The sequence below is a fragment of the Lemur catta genome, chromosome 15 (assembly GCF_020740605.2).
Source record: "Lemur catta isolate mLemCat1 chromosome 15, mLemCat1.pri, whole genome shotgun sequence".
NCBI classification, from domain to species: Eukaryota; Metazoa; Chordata; class Mammalia; order Primates; family Lemuridae; genus Lemur; species Lemur catta.
The window spans coordinates 52,140,792-52,162,408 of record NC_059142.1 but is presented as its reverse complement, the minus strand read 5'-3'; the positions used below and the strand labels follow the sequence as shown (position 1 = coordinate 52,162,408).

General features: G+C 48.5%; 1 protein-coding gene across 1 annotated transcript; it reads left to right on the top strand.

Annotated features, from left to right (window-relative positions):
- Positions 1 to 6,929: 6,929 nt before the first annotated feature.
- Positions 6,930 to 20,935, top strand: SLC25A19 (solute carrier family 25 member 19). The gene is made up of 7 exons (XM_045569895.1): positions 6,930 to 7,001; positions 9,894 to 10,063; positions 10,248 to 10,403; positions 11,769 to 11,939; positions 16,835 to 17,018; positions 17,723 to 17,853; positions 19,415 to 20,935. Exons 2-7 carry the CDS (start codon positions 9,932 to 9,934, stop codon positions 19,601 to 19,603), a joined length of 963 nt encoding a protein of 320 aa, XP_045425851.1. The 5' UTR covers positions 6,930 to 7,001; positions 9,894 to 9,931; the 3' UTR covers positions 19,604 to 20,935.
- Positions 20,936 to 21,617: the final 682 nt, after the last annotated feature.

The window sequence follows — 21,617 nt, the reverse complement described above, 5'->3', positions numbered from 1 at the left end:
GAGGTGGAAAAAACATACTTTTAAGTTTTTAAAAAGGAGAATTATAAATCCAGAGTACAGATTTACCCATTTAATTGTTTATGCTTACTATTATTTCTTATTCTCCAAGTTTTCCACAATGAGACAAATTACTCTTAAAATGGAAACAAGTTTGGGGTTTGTTTTCAAGATTGGAAAACTAATGGCAATTTCCAAGTAGATTGAGCCTGGGAACCATCACCTGAAACTCTTAAGGGTTCAGACGAAGGAGGCTGAACTGCGAATTTGAAGCAATCTGTGTATTCATTCATTTATTCAACAAATTTCCTGGGGCATCTTTACCAGACCCTACAAGAAAGAGGCACAGGGTGGGGTTCTTGCCTTTCAGGAGCTCCCAGACTGCTGGGAACCAGTAACTCCTGCTGGCTGGAGCACAGGTGATACGTGCTTGAACCCAGATACCTGCAGACACCTGGGAAGGCAAAGAAAAGGTGTGCCCACTCTGCCAGTGGGAGAACGGGGAGGGCCTGACACCTGCGGAAGGTGGGAGCCGATGCGGGAGGTGCCAGCCAGAGGAGGGGAGGAAGGCGTCTCCTCTCCAGGAGAAAGCCATGACCGCCCTGACCACTTGACTTGCTGTCGGTTCAAGGATCCTTCAGGCCCCACTTGCTCCTAGCCTGCTTCTTGGTCTTGGAGCTGCCAGAGAGAGTCATCCTCGAGTCGGAAGTCATCGGGGCAGAAGACGTAATCTGTGGTTGACATGGAACACGCCAACCCTTCGGCCCCACACAGACGCCTCTGCCTTGGTGACAGGCCTGCCTTCACACTCTTCCTCTGCGCGTTTGGTGGCAGGGTGAAGATGGGCTTCCCCCAGGGCAGAAAATTCCCTCTCAGGGAAACTCAGAAATGGGCGATAGGTGAGGTGTGGTCACCCACAACCGTTGATGATCTGGTCAGAGAGAACCGAATGCTGAAAACCAGAAAGCTGGAAGCCTTGGGAGCCTCTAGCAAGCTCAGCACCTCTCTTCTCTGACGCTGCCGTTCCCTGCAGGCTGCTGGTGTCTGGCTCCACCGAGAAGAGCCACAGAAGAAAGTTGAAATGCATAAGACATCAGGTCTTGAAAGTTACTGGACAGTGAATCCTCTTTCTTTTTTTCTTGGTTAATTTACTGGTGTTTGAGTCACTGGATGAGTCAATCTGAAAGGACAAAAAAGGAACCATGCAGAGGCACCCCTATTTTTGGCCCCTGAAGCCTGTCAGAACTTCCTCCAGAATCCGCCATCAGTGGTTGGTTTCTCGTGATTTTCTCAGACTTATAGCCCTAAAGTTTAAAACAATCAAAATGATGGGAACTTATATCTGTAAAAAACCTGCACATGAAGGCTTATAGCATCTTTATTCATAACTGCTAGAACCTGGAAATAACCATCTTGGTTACGTGGTCCTTCAATAGGTGGATGGATAAACGGTGTGGCACATCCACACAGTGGAATATTATTTGGCACTAAAAAAAAGTGAACACACCATCAAGCCAGGAAAAAACATGGAGGGAACTTAGATGCATGTTGCTAAGAGAAAGAAAGTCAGCTCTAAAAGGGCAGGAATTCTGATTCTCCACGGCTACATCTCCAGCATCTGAAACAGTGTCTGGTCAAAGCAGACCCTCAGTAAATATTTGTTGAATTAAAAAAAAGAAAAAGGTAGAAACAGAGGCCCTTAACCTCACCCTGAGTGATGTGAAAGTAGAAAGAAACAAGGAGGTCTTCAATGGTCAGCTGGGATGTGTATCCTCAAATCAGTCTGGTTTCTGCAAGTGTGGGCCACCAACAAAAATGCTCATTCCCAGGACCCCCCTAGACCTGCTTGATCAGGATGAGTGGCCCTAGGTAGGAGGAGGTAATCTGCATTTTCAAATCAGCATCCCCAATGATTCTTGTATCAGCTGATGTTGAGAACCACTTGGGATGCTTACCAAGAATGCAGATTTTTTTAGACCTGCAGAGGTACAGAGGCAGCAGGGCTTGGACACCCTGTAGTCCAACCCCTTCGTCTGTATAGGTGGAGAAAGTACAGCCCAGAGAAGGAAAGAGACTTGCCAAAAGACACACAGCAAGTTGCCTTCTGACTTTCAGGTCTCTTAAAGATAACTGAGCGACTCAGACAATGAAAGACTCCACCTCCCGAGCATCAGCTCAAGCAGCTGTTAAACACCAACTCTATTTGGTCCACGTCAAGGAGGTATTTACTCCTTCCGAAGAGGTGGGGGAAGTCCGAAGGAGCTTTTAATAGGTCTCTTTAGGGTAAGGGTCGGCGAGGTCACAGAAGGACTCACTTCCTCAAGCTGACGGGAACCGTTATTTTTCTGGTTTCTTTTTTCATGTGAAATGATTTACTAAACATATTTGACTTAAAGTGAAATGACCAGATTTCAAATATGCAAAAACTAGATCCAGGGTGTAATCCCAGGAAAACTGGCATCTACCACTCACGTCATCTCATTTCGGCCACCAATTTGCCATCTGACCTTGAGGGACCTCGGGCACGTCACCTAGTCCCTCTGGGCCCCAGTTGGACTAAATGGTCTCTGCAAATCCGTCCAGTTCTGATGATCTGTGGTTCCTGAGTGTAACACACTCTACGATTAACCTGCAGCCAAAAGTCTTTCCTGGCTTATCTGTTGAGTGACCAATAGGGAGGCCTACTCTAAAATATGGGCTGTTCTAGTCTAGAACGAAGTAGAGCCAAAGAGCTCTTTGCCCGAAGAGATTATCTGGAAAGAGGTCACCGATCAGTCAAAAAGGCTGATCTGGAAAACAGAGGTGGAGCACAAAGGCTGGGCTTTCACGTGGAAACAAGGCATCCTCAAAGCAAGGAGACAGAGGAAGTAGGGGAGGACGAAGGCAGCCCTGAAGGGCACAGGGAGGGACACTTTCTAGAAGGACAGGAAATCAAATTTCTGCTCTAGGTTCTGTCCATTGTGGGCCATCTTTACATTTTAAAAGTTTACTTATGTATTTTATTTCTTTTCTTTTTTTTAGAGACAAGGGTCCTGCTATATTGCCCAGGCTGGATCTGAACTCCTCTGGCTTCAGGCTCCTGAGTAGCTGAGATTATAGGCATGCACCACTGCACCTGGCAACATTGTTTACCTATCCTTTTCCTGTGTGGACAAAGCTTTTCATCACTTATATTGAGTGAAAAAAATCAGAAGTCAAAATCGTATGTATGTATAAACTTATTTTCAACAAACATGTAAAAGGCAATTTAGTGGAAAAAGAACAGACTGTTCAGACTAGGCATGGTTGCTCACACCTGTAATCCCAGCACTTTGGGAGGCCGAGGCAAGAGGACCACTTGAGGGCAGGAATGGGAGACCAGCCTGGGGAACATAGCAAGACCCTGTCTTTACAAAAAATACTAGCTGGTGTGGTGGCACATGCCTGTACGTCTAGCTACTTGGGAGGCTGAGGCAGGAGGATACCTTGGGCTGTGATCATGCCAGTGCACTCTAGCCTGGGCAACAGAGCAAGACACTGACTCTAAAATTTTTTTTAAATTAATTAAAAATGGGCAAAAGGTTTGGACAGATAATTTACCAAGAAGATATGAAAAGGTTCATGGCCAGCCTGAGCAAGACTCCATCTCTAAAAAATAAAAAAGACACTCAACATTGTAAGTCACTATGCTGATTAAAATAATTTTTTTTTGTAGAGATGAGGGTCTCGCTATGTTACCCATGCTGTTCTCAAACTCCTGGCCTCAAGTGATCCTCCTGCCTTGGTCTCCCAACATGCTGGGATTATAGGTGTGAACCACCGTGCTTGGCCTAGTACCTTAACAAGTTAAATACCCTTACGACATGCTCCAGCCATTCTACTCCTAGGTCTGTACCAAAGAGAAATGAACACATATGTCCATACAAGACTTATACATAAATGTTTATAGCAGCTTTATTTATAATAAATAGTCCCAAACTGGAAGCAACCCAAATGTCTATCAGCAGGTGAATGGATAAACCAGTTGTTGCATATCATACGTGGAATTCTACTCTGCAATGAAAGGAGCCAACTACTGACACCCGCAACAACATGGATGCACCTGAAGATGATTATGCTGAGTAAAATAAGCCACACAGAGAGAGGATGTAATCCATGAGTCCATGAACATAAAATCCTATCAAACTATTAATAATCTATAAGTACAGAAAGAAGATCTGAGATTGCTTGGGGAGGGCAAGAGGAAGGACTGTAAAAGGGCATGAGGAATCTTTTGGGGGCCATGGATATGTTCCCTACCTGATTGTGGTGATGGACACCACATGCCAAAACATAAAATTGTTTACTTTAACTATATGCCGTTTACTGCATGTCAATTATGTGTACGAGGATGTGCCTAGAACACCCTGTCATGCCAGAAAGCAAGGAAATGAGTCATTTTGTCAAAAGGATTCAGGTGCTGACTTGAAGAGGCACTCACTGGCCAAAGATGGGAAAATATGGGCATTAATTGGGATCATAACTGCAGTGGGTTAGAAGAGAACAAACATGTTTAAATCCACGTGATCATAATGATAGATTTAAATATATGTTCATAACGATAAAAATAATCCTCACAGATCTCTGACTTTTGGAAAGTACTAGGGAACCAATACATTATTGTGAAAACTGAGAAAGGTGAGGAATTCGTGCATTTATCCTGCCTTTCCCATGTGAACTGTACTTCATGTAACCAATTAGCCAATGAAGGGAAGTTTTTCTTCACAAAATTATTCTAGCTAATAAATGCAGAAGAATGCTATCACTGTTTATAACCCTTAATCAATGCAATGATCATCAGTGGCTGCGAACATCACTAAATGAGAGACAAGCAGGCAGGCACTGTGAAGGAAGTACACAACACCATGTAAGTAGTCTCATAAAAAAAATCAAACCTAGTCTGATCGGACCTTTTATTTTATTTTGAGACAGAGTTTCACTCTGTTGCCCGGGCTAGAGTGCCATGGCATCAGTCTAGCTCACAGCAACCTCAAACTCCTGGGCTCAAGCGTTCCTCCTGCCTCAGCCTCCCGAGTAACCGGGACTACAGGCATGCGCCGCCATGCCCAGCTAATTTTTTCTATATAGTTTTAGTTGTCTGGTTAATTTCTTTCTATTTTTAGTAGAGACAGGGTCTCACTCTTGGTCAGGCTGGTCTCAAACTCCTGTCCTCGAGCGATAACCTGCTTCAGCCTCCCAGAGTGCTAGGATTACAGGCGTGAGCCACCGTGCTCGGCCTTGATCAGACCTTTTAGATCTAAATACCAAATAGCAGAGAACACAGGGGACAAAAGAAGATATTAACACAACACAATGGGGATGCCATCAGAAAAATCCTAGAGAACTCTACAGGACAAACCATCTAGTTTCTTTCTCGCTATGTTGTTCCAGTTGGAGTGCAGTGGCCGTTCACAGGTGCAATCGTAGCCACTGCCCCCTGGAACTCCTGGGCTGAAGGGATCCTCTCGCCTCAGCCTCCCGAGTAGCTGGGACTACAGGCGCGTGCCACCGAGGCTGGCTTTACCTAGTTTCCTAAAAAACAAATATAATAAAATAAAACAAAGAAAGAAAGGAAAAAGGAACAAAGGAACAGAACTTGCAAGTAAAAAAGAGAGGTAGAGGGAAACTATAAATTTTTGAAAAGATTTAAGAGATATGTTAACCAGTTGCAATGTATGATTTGGATCTCAATTCAAAAAAACTTTTTTAAAAAAGAAATTTACAGGCCAATCAGGGACACGTAAACACTAATTCATATTTGATGATTTTAGGAAATTATTGTTGATTTTTTTTGGGGGGGAAGTGATAGTTTTGTGGATATGTTTTAAAAGGAGAATGCTTGTCCTTTAAAGATATATGCTGAAATGTTTACTGGAGAAATCATGTTATATCTGGTATTTACTTCAAAATAATTTTGGGAGGGGGTGAGGTAGGTGTAAGTACAGAGGAAACAAAGTTGACTATGGGTTGGTAATTGTTGAAGTAGGGTAGTGACTACATGGAGGTTCATTAGCCTATTCTCCCTACTTTTGTGTATGTTGAAATTTTCCACAATAAAAATGTTTTAAAATTGTGAGTCAACATGATTACACTAATATGAAAATACAATTAAAAAGTCAGGAAGAAATACTGCCCTGCAAAAGGTAGACGCTAGTTCTGCAAGGGAGGTAGGATGAGTCATTTCCTCCTTCATTTCTACATTTTCTGTGTTTATAAATATATATATATTTTTTTGAGACAGATTCTCACTCTGTTGTCTCAACTAGAGTGCAGTGGGATCAGCCTAGCTCACAGCAACCTCAAACTCCAGGGCTCAAGCGATCCTCCTGCCTCAGCCTCCCAGAGTGCTAGGATTACAGGCGTGAGCCACCGCGCCTGACCTATATTTTTAATATTATTTTTATAATGAGAATAAAACTTAGGGTGAAAAAACCCTCTATAGTTTTGCTGTCCTCGTCTTGATCTTAAAAACCCATCTATTCTGTTCCCCATATTCTCCAGTTTTTTGTTAGGCTTCCCGCTATCTTTTCCAAGTTCAGATTATCTGGGTTCTGATACTAGCAGGGTTTTGAGGAAAGCATGCCAAGTTCAGCGCGCCCTAACCTTCCGCCCCGCCTGCAGGCTGACTTTCGAGCCACAAGGCAGAGCAGGGCGACCTCTAAGGTTGCATCGCGGCTTCGCCTTCTTCCGACTCACGAGCAACACTTGCGCGCGCAGTGGGACTACATCTCCCAGGAGGCTTTGCGCCTCCCGGGGCGGGGGTAAGCCCTTAGTAGCGGAGGACTACATTACCCAGTGACATCTTGGGGGAGGTGTTGGCTGGACTTTAAGCGTACAACCATTGGTCCAGCCCCTGTCGGGAGCTGCGCAGTGATTGGCTCAGGAGCCCGTCAGTTTCTGCGGAGAGCAGTTGAGTTTTGGGTTGGACCGAGCAAGCAGGGAGCAAGAGCTGAGAGCGGGGATCCGGCCCGCACCGGCCGAACCGGGTGAGTGTCCTTTACCTTCTCCCTTCTCGCGGTCGTTTCGGGGACCTACACCTTCGCTCTCCAGGACGGGCCCGGGGGAGCACACACGCGCAGGTACTCACGTGGGGGCGGGGACTCTACGCACACGTGTCACACCTGACCTGAGAAGCATCTTTTGGGACGCCAAAGGCAAAACCCCGCGCACACCCCTGGGCACCTGAACTCTCGGCCGTCATCTCGGACTTGGGGAGGAAAAACACACCTTGAGGCACACCTGGAGTCCTGTGTAGCCACGCGGGGGCGTCTCCAGAGCCCCTCAACTGAACTCTTGGGCACATGGGCACCCACTCACTGTGGGGCACTTATGTACCCAAACACTGGGAAGAGCCTGATAAGCTTCCAGTCTTTTCCTGAAACTGAGCTAGGACACCTGCCACTGGAGCTTGCTCCTTGCCTCCCAGATGGGCAGGAAATTGAACCTGATATTCCCTGGGTAACGGCTGCCCCTTGTTTAATGGCTTCTCATCTAGGGTGGATGAGAGAGAAAAACAATCCATGCTGGGTGGTGTGGAGGTTGCCATTGTGTAGGCAATGTCCTCCCTGTTACTACAAGTATCCAAGAACTAATGTTAATCCTGAAGTCTTTTCTAAAATCATTTTATGTTTAGCTTTAGTTTAGCTTTTTTTTTTTTTTTTTTTGTCATAACACATTCAAACAATACAGAATTACACAGAGAGAGCGATCTATCTTCCTTCACCCCTTCCGAACCCTTTCCCCAGTGGTAACTTACCAACTACCTGTTGGTGTGTGTGTGTTGTTACAAACTTTTTCCCATGCTTTATACAACTGTATGGAGCATATGTAGGTTATGCTGTTTTTCTTGTACAAAAATGGGATGGATTATACTAGACATACTCTTCTGAAACCTGCTTTTTTTGTTTCTTTTGATCTGCTGTGGGCATCTTTCCAAGTGAGTGTGTATAACTTGGGCTCAATCTTTGTAATGGCTGCATGGTATTCCACTGCATGGATGTCATGTAGTATATTATTTACCTAGCCCTCTGTCGATGAGCATTTGTGTTATATCCAGTTCTATGAACGATGATGCCATGCACAACTTTTCACACACCTATCCTAGTGTTTCTCCAGATCAATGGTTCTCAACCAGGAACAGTTTGTCCCTCAGGTGATATTTGGCAATGTTTGGACACATTTTTGATTGTCACAATAGGAATGTGGTGGTAGAGACCAGGGGCACTGTTAAACATCCTATAATGCACAGTTCATCTCCCCAACAAAAGAATTAATCTTCATTCCAAAATGTCCAGGCCGGTGGTGCTCCCCCGTAGTCCCAGTTACTGGGGAGGCTGAGGTGGAAGGATTGCTTGAGCCCAGGAGTTTGAGGCTGTGAAGACACCAGTGCACTCCAGCCTGGGCAACATAGCAAGACCCTGGCACATGCATGAGTGCGAACTCTGTCTCTCTCTCACCCGCTCTCTCTCTCTCTATAAAACTAGTCGTTAGCTCTGAGTTGGAGAAACGCTGCTAGAAAAAAATAATGGAATTAGATATTTTTGAAATAAATATTTTTTAAAAAAACAGTGCCCCCAAAATTGTAGCATAGCTATTTGTGTGAATATTATTCAGCCGTTTAAAATGATATTTATGAAGATCTGGTAGCAACATGGAAGCGTGCTTATGACATTTTATGTTTTCAAAAGCCAGGATCCCAGAAAAAAGCCAGAAGGAATATGTGAAGTGAAAAGTGTTAAGACAGTGGGGTTCTCTTTCCTTCTCTCCTTTCTGAACTTTCTGCAAGGTCATTATTGCTTCTATAATCTAAAAGTTCTTTGGTTTTTAATCCTTCATTCATTAGGTATTTTTAAAGCCTTTGCTATGTGCCAGGCACTGTGCTGGTCTCTGGAGATACAGCAGTAGTTATTAGGTGACAGGGTCCCTGCCCATTTGGAGTCTCCTTCCTGAGTGCAGACGACAGAGAGTGTACCTTAGCAGCTGCTGTGAGTGCTAGAAAGGAAACAGTACATCTCCTGGAAGGGGTGCTCCTTAGCTGAGCCCTGGTGGATGAGAGGAGCTGACCTTGGAAGAGTGAGTAGGGAGCAGAAGGAAACTGCTTTTCAGATGTGGGGAATTGTGGGTGCAGAGGCGAGGCCGACAGATAGGGCCTCTTGAAGCGTTTTCTAGGAACTGTTCAGAAGCACTCAGACCACCCTGGTGGAGTGAGGAAGAAGGAGAATGGTCCAGTGTGAGGCTGAAGAGGTCAGCAGGTCTCAGTCAGCTGGGGCCTAGGAGCCTCATTTCATGGCGTGGCACAGCCCCATTGTGGCAGGGTGGGCCTGAGGTGTGTGCACAGAGGGGGAAGGGAAACATGAAGGGACCTGGGGGTCACTGGGCTCTTCCTTTGGATAGTGTGGGCTGGTTAGAGAATCCCAACCCCCATTCTCTGGCCCCATATGTCCTCTGTCCCCCTAAAGGTTCCACTTGGGTGGGCTCACCCTTTACCTCAGGCAGGGGTTTGACATCAAGTTGCCAGATGCCATTGGAAAGCCAGTTGATTTCTGGGAGTGAACCATTTCCTGTCAAGCCTGTCATTCATGCACTCCACAAATACTATGGGCTCTTACAGTGAGGGGCTCTATTCCAAGCACTGGAAATGCTGGGGTGAACAAATGAGCCGAGCCCACGTTCCCATGGGCTTACATTCTAGTGAGGGGGAGACAAGAATCAAATGTTCAGTATGCATACCCCATGGCATAAGTGCTATAAAGAAGAATAAAGTGGGCACTATTGCAGACAGGCTTGTTGGGCGGTGGGGACTGTTCGGAGGAGGTGATGTTTGAGCAGAGATCCTAAGAAACTTGCCTTGGCGTTCACTCCATGTTTCTTGCATTTAGCTTGATACTGATGGACATTGTATGGGCCAGAGGCAGGGATGGTTGGCTATGACCCCAAAGCAGATGGCAGGAATAACTCCAAGTTCCAGGTGGCAGCAGCTGGGTCTATGTCTGGACTTGTCACACGGGCACTTATCAGTCCCTTGGACATCATCAAAATCCGTTTCCAGGTACTCTTTTCCCCTTTTTCCATGCAATCGGCTAGAGTACAAGTTAAACCTTTCTTGCAAAAGCAGTTCCTAAAACTTGGAATTTTGTCAAGATAAAGTGCTTTGTTGCCTTCATTACCCTTTCTGAAATTTCTCCTTCTCACCTCATCCCCATCATCCTGACCTTTTTGATTTTGTTTCCTAGCTTCAGATTGAGCGCCTGTCTCGCAGTGACCCCAGTGCAAAATACCATGGGATCCTACAGGCCACAAGGCAGATTTTGCAAGAGGAGGGCCCAACGGCATTCTGGAAAGGACACATCCCAGCCCAGATTCTCTCCGTAGGCTATGGAGCTGTCCAAGTAGGTGGCAGGGGACGAGACCAGGCCCCTGGGGTCACCTTGCTCAATGGAGAAGCAGAGGAAGGCTAAGGCAGGCAGGGACACTGCCTGGGGTGGGCAGCAAGAGTCAGTCCCCACGTTTTCCACTTGACTTAACTGGAAAGCTGCCTGACCCATTGAAAACATTGTCAGATTGAGCTGTACCTTAGGCATTCCCTTCCCCATGTCCCCACTGTCCATCCCAGGTGACTTAGGTATTGCACCTAGGAGACTGACTTGACACCACACCCCCAATGGGGCTCGGCAAATTTCATTTTTGGAAATCCCATCTTCACATATGTGCTTCATGTGAACTTCACAAGAGCATTGTGAGGAGGGGAAAGCAGGTGTTATGTGGATCTCAGGGAGGATAAGTGAGCTGTCCGAAGCCGCACAGCCTGTATGTGACGGGGCCAGGATTAGAACCCAGGTTTCTTGACTTGAAGTCATTCATTCATTCCGCTGAGTGCCAGTATTGTTTCATAGTGCACAGCACGTGTTTTCATGGTGGTCGTGGTGGTAATAGCCACCCCTTGTACAGTGCAAGTTGTGGGCCAGGCCCCTGCGGTGAGCACTTACACACACCCTCTCCCTGCAGTCCTTTGGGGTGGGTGGTTATCACTCCTCTTTTACCAATGAGAAGACTGAGGCAGATGGAGCTTTTTTATTAAATAATTAACCCAACCAGAGTCACTAGCTAGAAAGTGGCAGAGCTCGGACTCCCACCCAGACAGCTAGTGCCAGAGATGTCCCTGCCTACTCTTCTCGCGACATCCCGGTGACTGCTCAGTCAGGTGCTTACCGGACGGCCATGTCCGTGCATGTGGCACACAGATAGATATCGCAGCACGATGGATAAGTACCGCGCCAGGATGGGCACAGGAAGCCGAGCCACCACGAGGTGCCAGAAGGCAGATCCGAGTGTGAGGGTTTACCTCGGGGAGCACGTGCCCGGCAGGATGTGTGCCAGAGCAGAGTGGCTGTCACACAGCCCCGCCACCAGCGCACCAAAGGGGTCCCCTGCCGGAATCAGATGATGGCCATCTTTTCCCAGTGCTGAGAAAATTAAGTCAGAGAGTGGCACTTTCTGATATTAATTTTCCCATGTTAGCTTCTTAACCTTTTGGGTATTTGGCTTTACTCAAATTGAGTATAAAATGGCACCTGAGTTTTACACAAAACTATATGTATATTGTGTTATGTCACTGCTCAAGAGTAATATTCCTCACCTTTCCTCACCTCCAGGACTGGGCCCCACCTGTGTCACAGGTAGTGTACTGGGGGGGTGACATTTGGTGTCGACTGTCATCCTTTGGGCTGTTAATGACCTTTTCACTCGATTTGCAGTTTTTGTCATTTGAAGTGCTGACGGAGCTGGTCCACAGAGCCAACATGTACAACAGCCACGAGTTCTCAGTGCACTTTGTATGTGGTGGTCTGGCTGCCTGCACGGCCACCCTCACCGTGCACCCTGTGGATGTTCTGCGCACCCGCTTTGCAGCTCAGGGTGAGCCCAGGGTGAGTGGTCAGGGCCAGACCAGGGGAGCCTGAATAAGAAGGTGTTGTTATAGGAGCTGGGGTTCTTCTCCCCGCAGAAAGCAAAGGTGGGAGAGGCTTGGGTTTTCAGTTCATTAGGCAGTTTGTAAAACCTGTGACTGTGGTCAGCACCATGCAGGGTGCTCTCTGTCCTTGTCTAGAAGGAGCCCACAGCCTCCCTGGGGCAGCAGAACCTATAGGTATGAAACAGAGAACAAGGAAACACCTGCCAGTGGGCTGGATCAAGGAAGGCGTCTCGAAAGCGAGACTCAAGAACTTACTGCTGCACTTTGGGAGGCCAAGGCGGGAAAATTGCTTGAGGCTGGGAGTTTGATACCAGCCTGGGCAAAAGCAAGACCCCATCTCTAGCTGGGCGTTGTGGTGGCGCCTGTAGTCCCAGCTACTCGGGAGGCTGAGGCAGGCGGATCGCTTGAGCCCAGGAGTTGGAGGTTGCAGTGAGCTATGATGATGCCACTGCACTCCAGCCTGGATGAGAGACTGAGACCCTTTCTTAGAAAAACAAAACCAAAAAAACTCATTGCTGTATTATTGTGAGAGTGTCTTTGGTTTCTACAAAAAATAGCTTGAAGGAAATGGGATAGTTGAGTCAGACTCAAGGAAGAATTTAGTAAAAGCAAGGGATTAAATCCTGAAACAGACCTCCCTACCATAATCTCTGCCTCCTGGATATATTTAAGAGTAGCATTTGTGTGTGTGTGTGTGTGTGTGTGTGTGTGTGTGTGTGTGTGTGTGTTCATGTTCTCAACCAAGAAAGAATAATTTTTCTACTGTCTCCCTTCTGCTTTAGGGTACTGTTGGTGGGAAAGGAAGGACACTTTGTTTAAGAATTTGACCTGAGACCAGTTAACAATACCTGTGGTTTCAATTGTGCCATTTCTTTCTTTGTGTTGTTTGCCGTGGAGATCCTGGGTGGGGCAGGCCCTTCTGTTTAGGAGACAGCCTGATGACCTCTTGGGTTGCAGAGAGCACAGATCTCTTAGAACAGTCTGGAAGAAACCACTTGGGCCATAAGAGCTAAATTGCTTTGTATGATAATTCATTGGAAAGTTGGAGGCTTGGTCCTCAGTGGTTAAAAGTATGTTAAAATAAAAGAAAGAAAGAAAGAAAGTTGGAGGTTTGGAGTGACTGCCCTGGCAGAGAAATGGCCTGATGGGCCCCAGGAGCTGAGCAGAGAAATGGAGGGGACAGTGTTTATAGAGAGAGCGCACAAATCAGCCTCGGCAACGTGGTGGCCTCTGGGCTGAAGCAGAGATGGCTGGTGACAATCCAACTTTCCTGCTCTGGGCCTGCCATAATCCTCCTCTGTTACTTTCCAACCTTTAGTAAAAGTCTATGAGAAGGAAAGAGTGAAGACAGTATTGAGCAAAGAGAATGGCATATTACCTCTCTAGCTTAAACCACTGACATGTGCGAATTTAGATTTTGGAACGCCCGGAGAATATCTGTGTGTGAAAGTAAGGCAAAGAGACCTGGTTAAAAACTGCAGAGCTCTCCAGCTTCCTTAGACTAGTCACAGCCATTCTGTAAACCCTCACTTTTAACAATAATAATAATAACATAAAAAAAACCTTAGTAGTGTATAAGGCATATGAAGGTTAAAAACACGGGTAGGTCTTCAAAAAACACCCAATACCAGCTGCCCCCGATTCCAATCCTCAGAGGTGACCACTATTAATACCTGTGGCTGTTTCTTCGATTGTTTACTTCCATAATTCTAAGTAACATTCTTATTCTGCTATCGCCCTTCTTTCCTTATTTTTGATTACAGACATTACTCCTAATTGCCTGTGGGGAGGATGAGGATTTCCTCTGTTGCCACCACCCCGTGCATGCCCCGCCCTCCCAGTACAACTGAGTAGTAGATTTTGGCTCAGTCAATACTCAGGGTTTATGTTATTGGGATTATGTAAATCTTGCTACTACTGAGCCTCTAATACTTTATGATTACATTTTCTTTTCTAACTTTTGTCTTTCCTGAAGTTAACAATTGCCTTTGGTTTGATTTGTTCAGCATTCTGCATGCTCATCACTAATTCACCCCCAAACTCCCTCTCCGTAGCATGGTCATCAGTCCCTGCTGTATCCCAGACCCCCTCCTGGAGCACCCAGCTCTGATGCCCTGCGCCGTTGGGCTTCGGTTGCCAGCTCCTCTCTTAGGGATTCTATTGTTGCCTGGATCCCATGTTTTTTCTTTCTTGATGAATCCCTCATTTTGGTGGAGCACATCCTGAGAGGTAGCTTCCCAAGAGAGGCCTTGAATATCTGAAAATGCCTTGTGGTGTAATAGGAAATATATTTGGTCTTTGTCTCTGGTTCCTGACACAGAGCCCCTAAAACTCTTGGAATTTCCTGAGTGAGAAGAGTGTCTCTTATTATTCACAATGAGCCCCTTTCAATCACACCTGAGTTTATGGTAATGAGGTCACTTAGAATGGGGCTCTTAGAAGGCCTCTGCACATAGCTGATCACCAGATGATTAGACGGTTGGAACTTTGAGCTCCACTCACTGGTCTCTGGGAAGTGTTAGGGCTGGAGATTAAACTCTATTAAATATTATCAAAACTCTTGAACAACAAGATTTAACGGGCTTCCGGGTGGCTGTACACACGGAGGTGCTGGGAGGGTGGTGCACCCAGAGAGGGCGTGGAAGCTCTGAGCCCCTTCTCCCATGCCCTACCCTGGGCGTCTTTTCATCTGGCAGTTTACTGCCAGTATACCCTTTATAATAAACTGGTTAACATAACTAAGTATTTCCTTGAGTTCTAGCAAATTACTGAACCCAAGGAGGGTGTTGTGGGAACCCTAATTTATAGCTGGTTGACCAGAAGCTCGGGCCACAAGCTGGGGCTTGCAACTGGCGTCTCAGGTGGGGGCCAGTCTTGTGAGTCTGAGTCCTCAACCTGTGGGATCTGACAGGTAGATGGTGTCAGAACTGAATGGAAATATAGGACCCCCAGCTCGTGTCTGCTGCAGAACTGCTTGGTCTGTGGGGGAGAACCCCCACACATCACGGTGACCACAGCCTTCTGTGTGTTTTCCCCAGAGCCTTTATGTTACCTTACCCTTGACTGATGATCTGAGTATGGCATTCTAGGTAGCTGTCACTTGCTGAAGAGAAGTGCAGAACCATACTGATCTCTGATTCTTTATATGACACCATTCTCCCCGCCCACTTTGGGAAGAAGACCCTGTCTAAAAGGAAAAAGGATGTGTGACATATTTAGTCTTTTTTTTTTTTTTTTTTTTTTAAGAGTGCAGTAGCACAGTCATAGCTCACTGCGGCCTTGAACTCCTGGGCTCAACTGATCCTCCCACCTCGGCCTCCCAAAGTGCCGGGATTACAGGCGTGAGCCACTGTGCCTGGCCTTAGCATCCTTTTTATGTGCTTATTTGCTATTTGTGTACGTTTGGTGAAGTATCTGTTCAAATTGTTTGACCATTTTTGTATTGGTTGGGCTTTTGTTTTGCAAATATTTTCAAAGTCTGTGGCTTGTCTTTTAATTTCTTTAGCAGTGTCTTCTGAAGAGTAAATGATTTTAATTTTGGTGAAGGCCAGTTTCTTAATTTATTCTTTCATAGATTGTGCTTTTGTGGCTAATAAATCATTGCCTAACTCAAAGTCATAAAGCTTTTCTTCCAAGAGCTCTTTCTTGTTCTCTGAATCTTACCTCTTTTTTGAAAAATAGATCCTTTTCTTTCATCATGGGGGTGGTACCTTGTCTCTAGTCAGAGTATGTTACTTGTCATTTTGTGGGTGGATTCTTCTTCTTTAGTTTTCCTCTGCTATATGTACCATCTCCACCGGCTCTTCCTTCCAGATTGTTTCCCCTCCCCTCGTTTGAGCATTTTGGTCTCTGCTTTTTGGTTTCTCTAGAGACAGGGCCACGCCCTGTCTCCCAGGCTGGAATGCAGGATGCAGTGGTCCCTGTTTTGGGGGAAGCCTGTCCTCGAATGCCTGGTGACCCTTGCCTGCCATCCTGGCGTTAGGAAAGGCATGCAGAAAAGCAGAATGGGAGCTCTGGGTCTGGGAGCCACATGGTGAGAAGGGCAGTCTCAGCCCCCACTATCAGCGAGGTGCCTCTCCACACCCCCAGCTGGGCCAAGTCAGAGCCTCAGGTGTCCATTTCAAGCAAAATATGTTTAATGGAAGGGTACTAAGAAAAACAAGTGGCCTGAATTGTCTTCTGCTAGATGTCACCTGTTGATGGCTTAAGAAAGGTTCTTACACATGCATGTGGCAAAAACTCCAAACAGCATAAAATGGTATATCGTAAATCTCCCTGTTCTTCTGGGCCCTAGAACCCTATCTCCACTGCCCCCACCCCCAGTTCCCTCCGTGGAGTTGTCACCGTTCCTTGTTTCTGTGTATCCTTAGGAGCATAATCTCTGCATTCAGTTTGTTTCCTCCACAAACACTGTGCCCAGTCTTCCGCATCTCCCTGTGTTCACTTATCTGTTTGGGGGATTATTCCGTATCACTCATGTAGATTGTACTTTCCTGTTCTAACAGCTGTGCTAGGATCTTGTGAGCTGTGTACCATGATTCATGTAGCCATCACCCACAGATGGACATTGCATCTTTTGCTGTTTCACCAGGTGCTGCAGTGACTCTTTGGGCACATAGTTTTGTGCACACGTGTGGGTTTAACAGTTGTGTAAATTTGTAGAAGGGAGGTATTACTGGAAAACCTCACCCTTTGAATTTTTGTCCATCATTTTCTGTGACTGTCCTCTTCGCAGGAGAAGTTACGCTCCTGGCAGGGTTTGTGGACTCAGGGAAGTGGATATGGTGGGTTGCATTCTTGGGCTAAAACCCCCTTGCCGAGCTCACTCCAGTTGCACGTGTGTGTGTCCAGGTGTATAAAACCCTGCGAGACGCCGTGGTGACCATGTTCAGGACCGAAGGCCCCCTGGTCTTCTACAAAGGCTTGAGCCCCACCTTGATCGCCATCTTCCCCTACGCCGGCCTCCAGTTCTCCTGTTACAGCTCCCTGAAGCGCTCCTACGAGTGGCTCATGCCAGCTGAAGGAAAGAAAAACGGTGAGACAGCCCTGGCCCCACCCCCATGCCGTGAAATAACGTTTTCCTGTCAGAAGCTGAGACGCCACTGTTCTCTGCACCTGGCTCTGATGTGGCGAGCAAAGCAAACAAACGCAGCCGCGAGAGATGACTTTGTTCTTCCAGCTCCTGCCATCACCGATCACTGAAATTTATTTCCAGTGATTGGTCATGGTTTTCATTTTTGTCAGAAGTCCAGATTGCAAAGTGCCGGTGTTCTGGTTGTGGGTTTTTTTGGTTGTTCTTGGGGGGTGGGGGGGGAGGATGGAAGGGGGTGGGGCATCCCGACCCTGGCCTTGAACTGAGTCAGGCTGCACTGCCTGCAGGCCCTGGCTGCCTCCAGCTGTGGGGTAGCTGCGGAAAGGATTTCTTCTGTCAAATTTGGATTCGGTCAAAAGGCTGCACTAGGGATCCAGAAGGCCACATGTGGCCCCAGGGCTGCAGGTTCCCCACCCCTGGCTCACACCCTGCCGCCATGAGCCCGTCCAGCCTGCAGTCTAGGACCACTCTTGCCAAAAGTGGCTGTGTCCAGCTTTCTTGCTCCTAGATTGAATTCTTCTTTGAGATCAAAGGATGCTTGTGGAGTTTTGGTTTGTGATGGAGGATTAGACTGTATGACCTTTAAGTTGCTCACCATAGACTGTGTTTCTCTCATCCTTCCCCTCCATCTCACTTCTCTGGTTCAGAGAACCTCAAAAACCTGCTTTGTGGCAGTGGAGCTGGAGTCATCAGCAAGACCGTTACGTATCCCCTGGATCTCTTCAAGAAACGCCTGCAGGTTGGAGGGTTCGAACACGCCCGAGCTGCCTTTGGCCAGGTGAACCGTCCCTGTGCAAACAGCTCTGACGCTTGCTGTCCTTGGGCACATGAAGGAGCCAGCAGTCAGCTCCTGCCCTTTGGGCAGCATTGGCCTCCCCCACGGCTTCTTCATGCCCAGCCTGTCCCTGGGGATCCCCAAGAACACAGGAAAGCCACATGCAAAGCCCTTTGTGTCTCGGGCACTGTAGAAGGATCTGAGCCAAGGAGGACTCAGTATCTGCTCTTGAAACGTGTCCAGTACAGTTTGGAAAGGAGTGAATTAAATTTCAGCAACTAAGTTATATTTTAAGTGCACTAGAAGGGTGTGCCAATCAGAGAAGCCCCATGATAGGTGATGTTGTATTCTTAAAGTCACTATTCGGTTGCTCAGATTTTCACAGTTGGCCACCCTCAGCACCTTTTTGAGCACTGATTTTGTGCAAGGCCTTGGTGGTGGTCAGTGGGTGCGGTGGGGATGAGGAATGGGTGCATAATTCCAGGGCTTTCCCTCCAGATCCTGGGAACCTGGGATGTGGAGGCATGCAGAAACATGCTGAGAAAGGTTAGCGGACAAGGGAGGCAAGGAACGGGGGCTGGGAAGGGAGTGAGTGCTCCTTACTTGGGGGTAGAGAAAGAATTGGGTTTAGAATTTTGATACAATTTCTTTGTAGGAAACTTTAGAAAATTCAGATAGACAAGAAGACCAAAACCCCTGTAATCCCACCAGGACTGAAAGCTAATCACATGGAACCTTTTGGTGTAGTTTTATTTCTTTTCATAAATAAATGCATGTGTACATTTTTAACAAAAATGGGGTCATACTGTACACAAGGTTTTATAACTTCCTTTTTCCATTTATCAATTTGTCCTGAAGGGACAGTTTGAATTCTGACAGGGCAAGATAGTGAGAGCCCAGGACAAAACAGAGACTGCATAATCCAGTTTGGCCAGAGGTGGAAGCGCGCGAGGGAGGACATGGGGGAGGTCAGGTCAGGGAGGGAAGTTGAGGTCAAACGGTGGAATGCCTTGAACGACAGGCCTTGCAGCTTGAACTTTTTTATGATGTCATTGCCACTGGGAGTCAGTGGAGCTTTTGGAGGGGAGCCAGGCATGAGGAGGGCTGTGGCCTGGGGACACAGGTTTCAACTGGAGAAGGTGAGGCTGGAGGCGGGGTTCAGGCTAGAGGGGTGGCACTGTCAGGCTGGGAGCTACCGAGGCCGGATTCAGATCTGCCCAAGGGGGACCAGGAGGCACGGGGTGAAGGGTCAGAGACGCCACTGGGAAAAGGGTCCAGCAGTGTCACTGGATCCTTCAGAACCACAGTCAGCCAGCCCTCTGGGACAGTAAGGAGCCCTGTCCAGCTGTCAATGTCCAGGTACTTCATCTGCTAAGTCTGACTTAGCCTGATTGCAGTAGAAAGAATGAGGTTAACTTATTTGTTATTTTGTATTCATCCCTTCATCCAGCAAGTACTTATTGGGAGCTGGGATGGGCCAGGTACTATGCTGGCACAGGAGTAGAGCTGGCATCTGTGTCTTAATCCCCTCTCCTCTCAACTAGAGTGACCTTTCTCTCCCCAGGTACGGAGCTACAGGGGCCTCCTGGATTGTGCCAAGCAGGTGCTGCAAGAGGAAGGTGTCCTGGGCTGCTTCAAGGGCCTGTCCCCCAGCCTGCTGAAGGCTGCCATCTCCACGGGCTTTATGTTCTTCTGGTATGAACTCTTCTGTAACATATTCCTCTGCATGAAGAAGGCAGACCGCCAGCACTGAGGGCAGGAAGGCCGGAGGTCTTCCCTGGAGGCCACCTGCCAAGAGAAGGAAGACTCGGTCTCTGCTGAGGGGGCCGCTTGGCCCATTCCTGCAGGCCACCCATCCTGAGCACAAAGAGCCGTTAAGGGCAGGGTGGCAGCCTCGAGCCCACCCAGCTAGAACACCACCAGAAGGGCAAGGGCTTTCCCCCGGAGCAGGCAGAGAGGAGGCAGGGCCTTGGCCGTGGGGCGCCAAGACCGCAGTGAAGAGAAGTGTGAAGTTGCTGTTTCTCCTCCATCCAGCCCAAACCCAAAGGCCACAGATGCCATCCTACGCTTCTCAGCCCGTCTGCCGGGAGCACTCTCCTGGTTCCGGCTGGGCCGCAGCTTGAGTGCAGAGGGCTGGCTTTGCGACAGTCTGGTCCCCACACCCAGCCTGTGTTTCCCACCAACCTATTTAACAGACAGTAAAGCTAAACCCACATTCCTCATCTTACGCCTCTCTCTTCCCTGACAAATCACATCCCTGCCTTCCTCAAATTCCATTTTTCTCCATAGCTTCATCCCTCGGCAGCTCTGCTGCTAGTGCTGGAGGAGACTCCAGGCTGAGCCGGTCACTTCCTGACCCAGTGCCCAGAGCTCCGTGTCTGCAAACACAGCACCACCGGGCTGTTCTCTCCCAGGACTGGGCTGCTCACAGCCATAGGCACAGTCAGCCCTGCTGGGGTGAGGACCTTCCTACTGGGCATTGGCATCACTGCCCTGAGTCTTCCTCAGCACAGAGCAGGGTGCCACTCATCCTCCGCATGACCCCAGAAGGGATGTGGCTCTGATACAGCCCAGTGACGGGATGGCAAAAGGAAGGGGCTGGGCATACAGCCTATTGAGGGCACAACTGGGACCCCCCCAGGTGTCTGCCTAGATACAGAGGAGAAGTCAACAGAACACAACGACCACGTCTCCACCCACCTGCCCGCCTGTGGGGACGCGCTGACAGCGGGAGCCGGGAGGGGGCAGCAGGACTTTGCCCTGCCCTTGCTTCTGGCTCTCACACCAGCCTTGGCCCTGGCATGGAGGAAGGCACCTGCTGGGGCAGGCCCTGGTGGCTGGGTCCTGGGCTTCTTCTCCCACCCTTGTTCCCTGACTCTGGCTTGGGACTTTGTGGTCTTTCTGGACCCCGAATGCCCAGGCTTCTGGGCTCTTGGCTGCCAACTCTGAAGGTCCGGGCTGCAGCTGGGGCTTCTGGCATTCAAGGCTTGGGCCTGGGGCTGTGGGGAGGCAGCTGCCTGAATGTATTTTTTTATGAAATTCCATTGAAGTAAAGTTTATTCTCTTCCTCTCTCCTCACTGGTTACTTCTGGTGCAGCTGCAAGTTCTCTTCCTTCATTTTCAGTGACCACTCTGGTGGCTCTTTTAACAGGAGGTGAGAACTCTGGCAGCTTGAGGCGCCATCAGCACTTCACCCTCGTCTAAGTGGTGGCGAGTGTGGCAGTTCTCTCAACCTTCTGGATGCCCTTTTGCAACCAGGGCAGATGCCAGGCTGGCCCTGTCGTCTGAGCAGCCCCAGCCAAGAAAGTCGGGTCTAGGGGACTTGTGCCACCTCAGGGGCGCTCCCAACACCTGGAAGGCCGCAGGTTGCCAACTGGGACCTTTTCTCCTGGACTGGCCCCTAGATCTGCAACTCTTGCCAGTGTTGGAGTAGGAGAAGGGGATCGAGAGGTTGACCCAGCCCCGGCAGGCTGGGTGGGTGGGAGAGGGACAACGCGGGATGGCCTGGGAAGGTGCTGCCACCCGGCCCCTATCGCGCCCTCCGAGGCTCCTCCCACGCCGCGCGGCCGGGCGGCGCGTCCTGCCTCAGTTCCCCTGAGCCCCCGGGTAGAGCTAGGGTGGGGAGCCCGCGCGGGACTGAGGGCTTCACGCGGGCCGAGGAGCGGGTCCGGCCCAGCGCCCGGCAGCCCCCGTGGTCCGGGACTTGGCCGTGCTGCGCCGGGTGAGGCGGGGCGCGGCGGTGGCAGTGTCGCGGAAGTGTCGCGGGG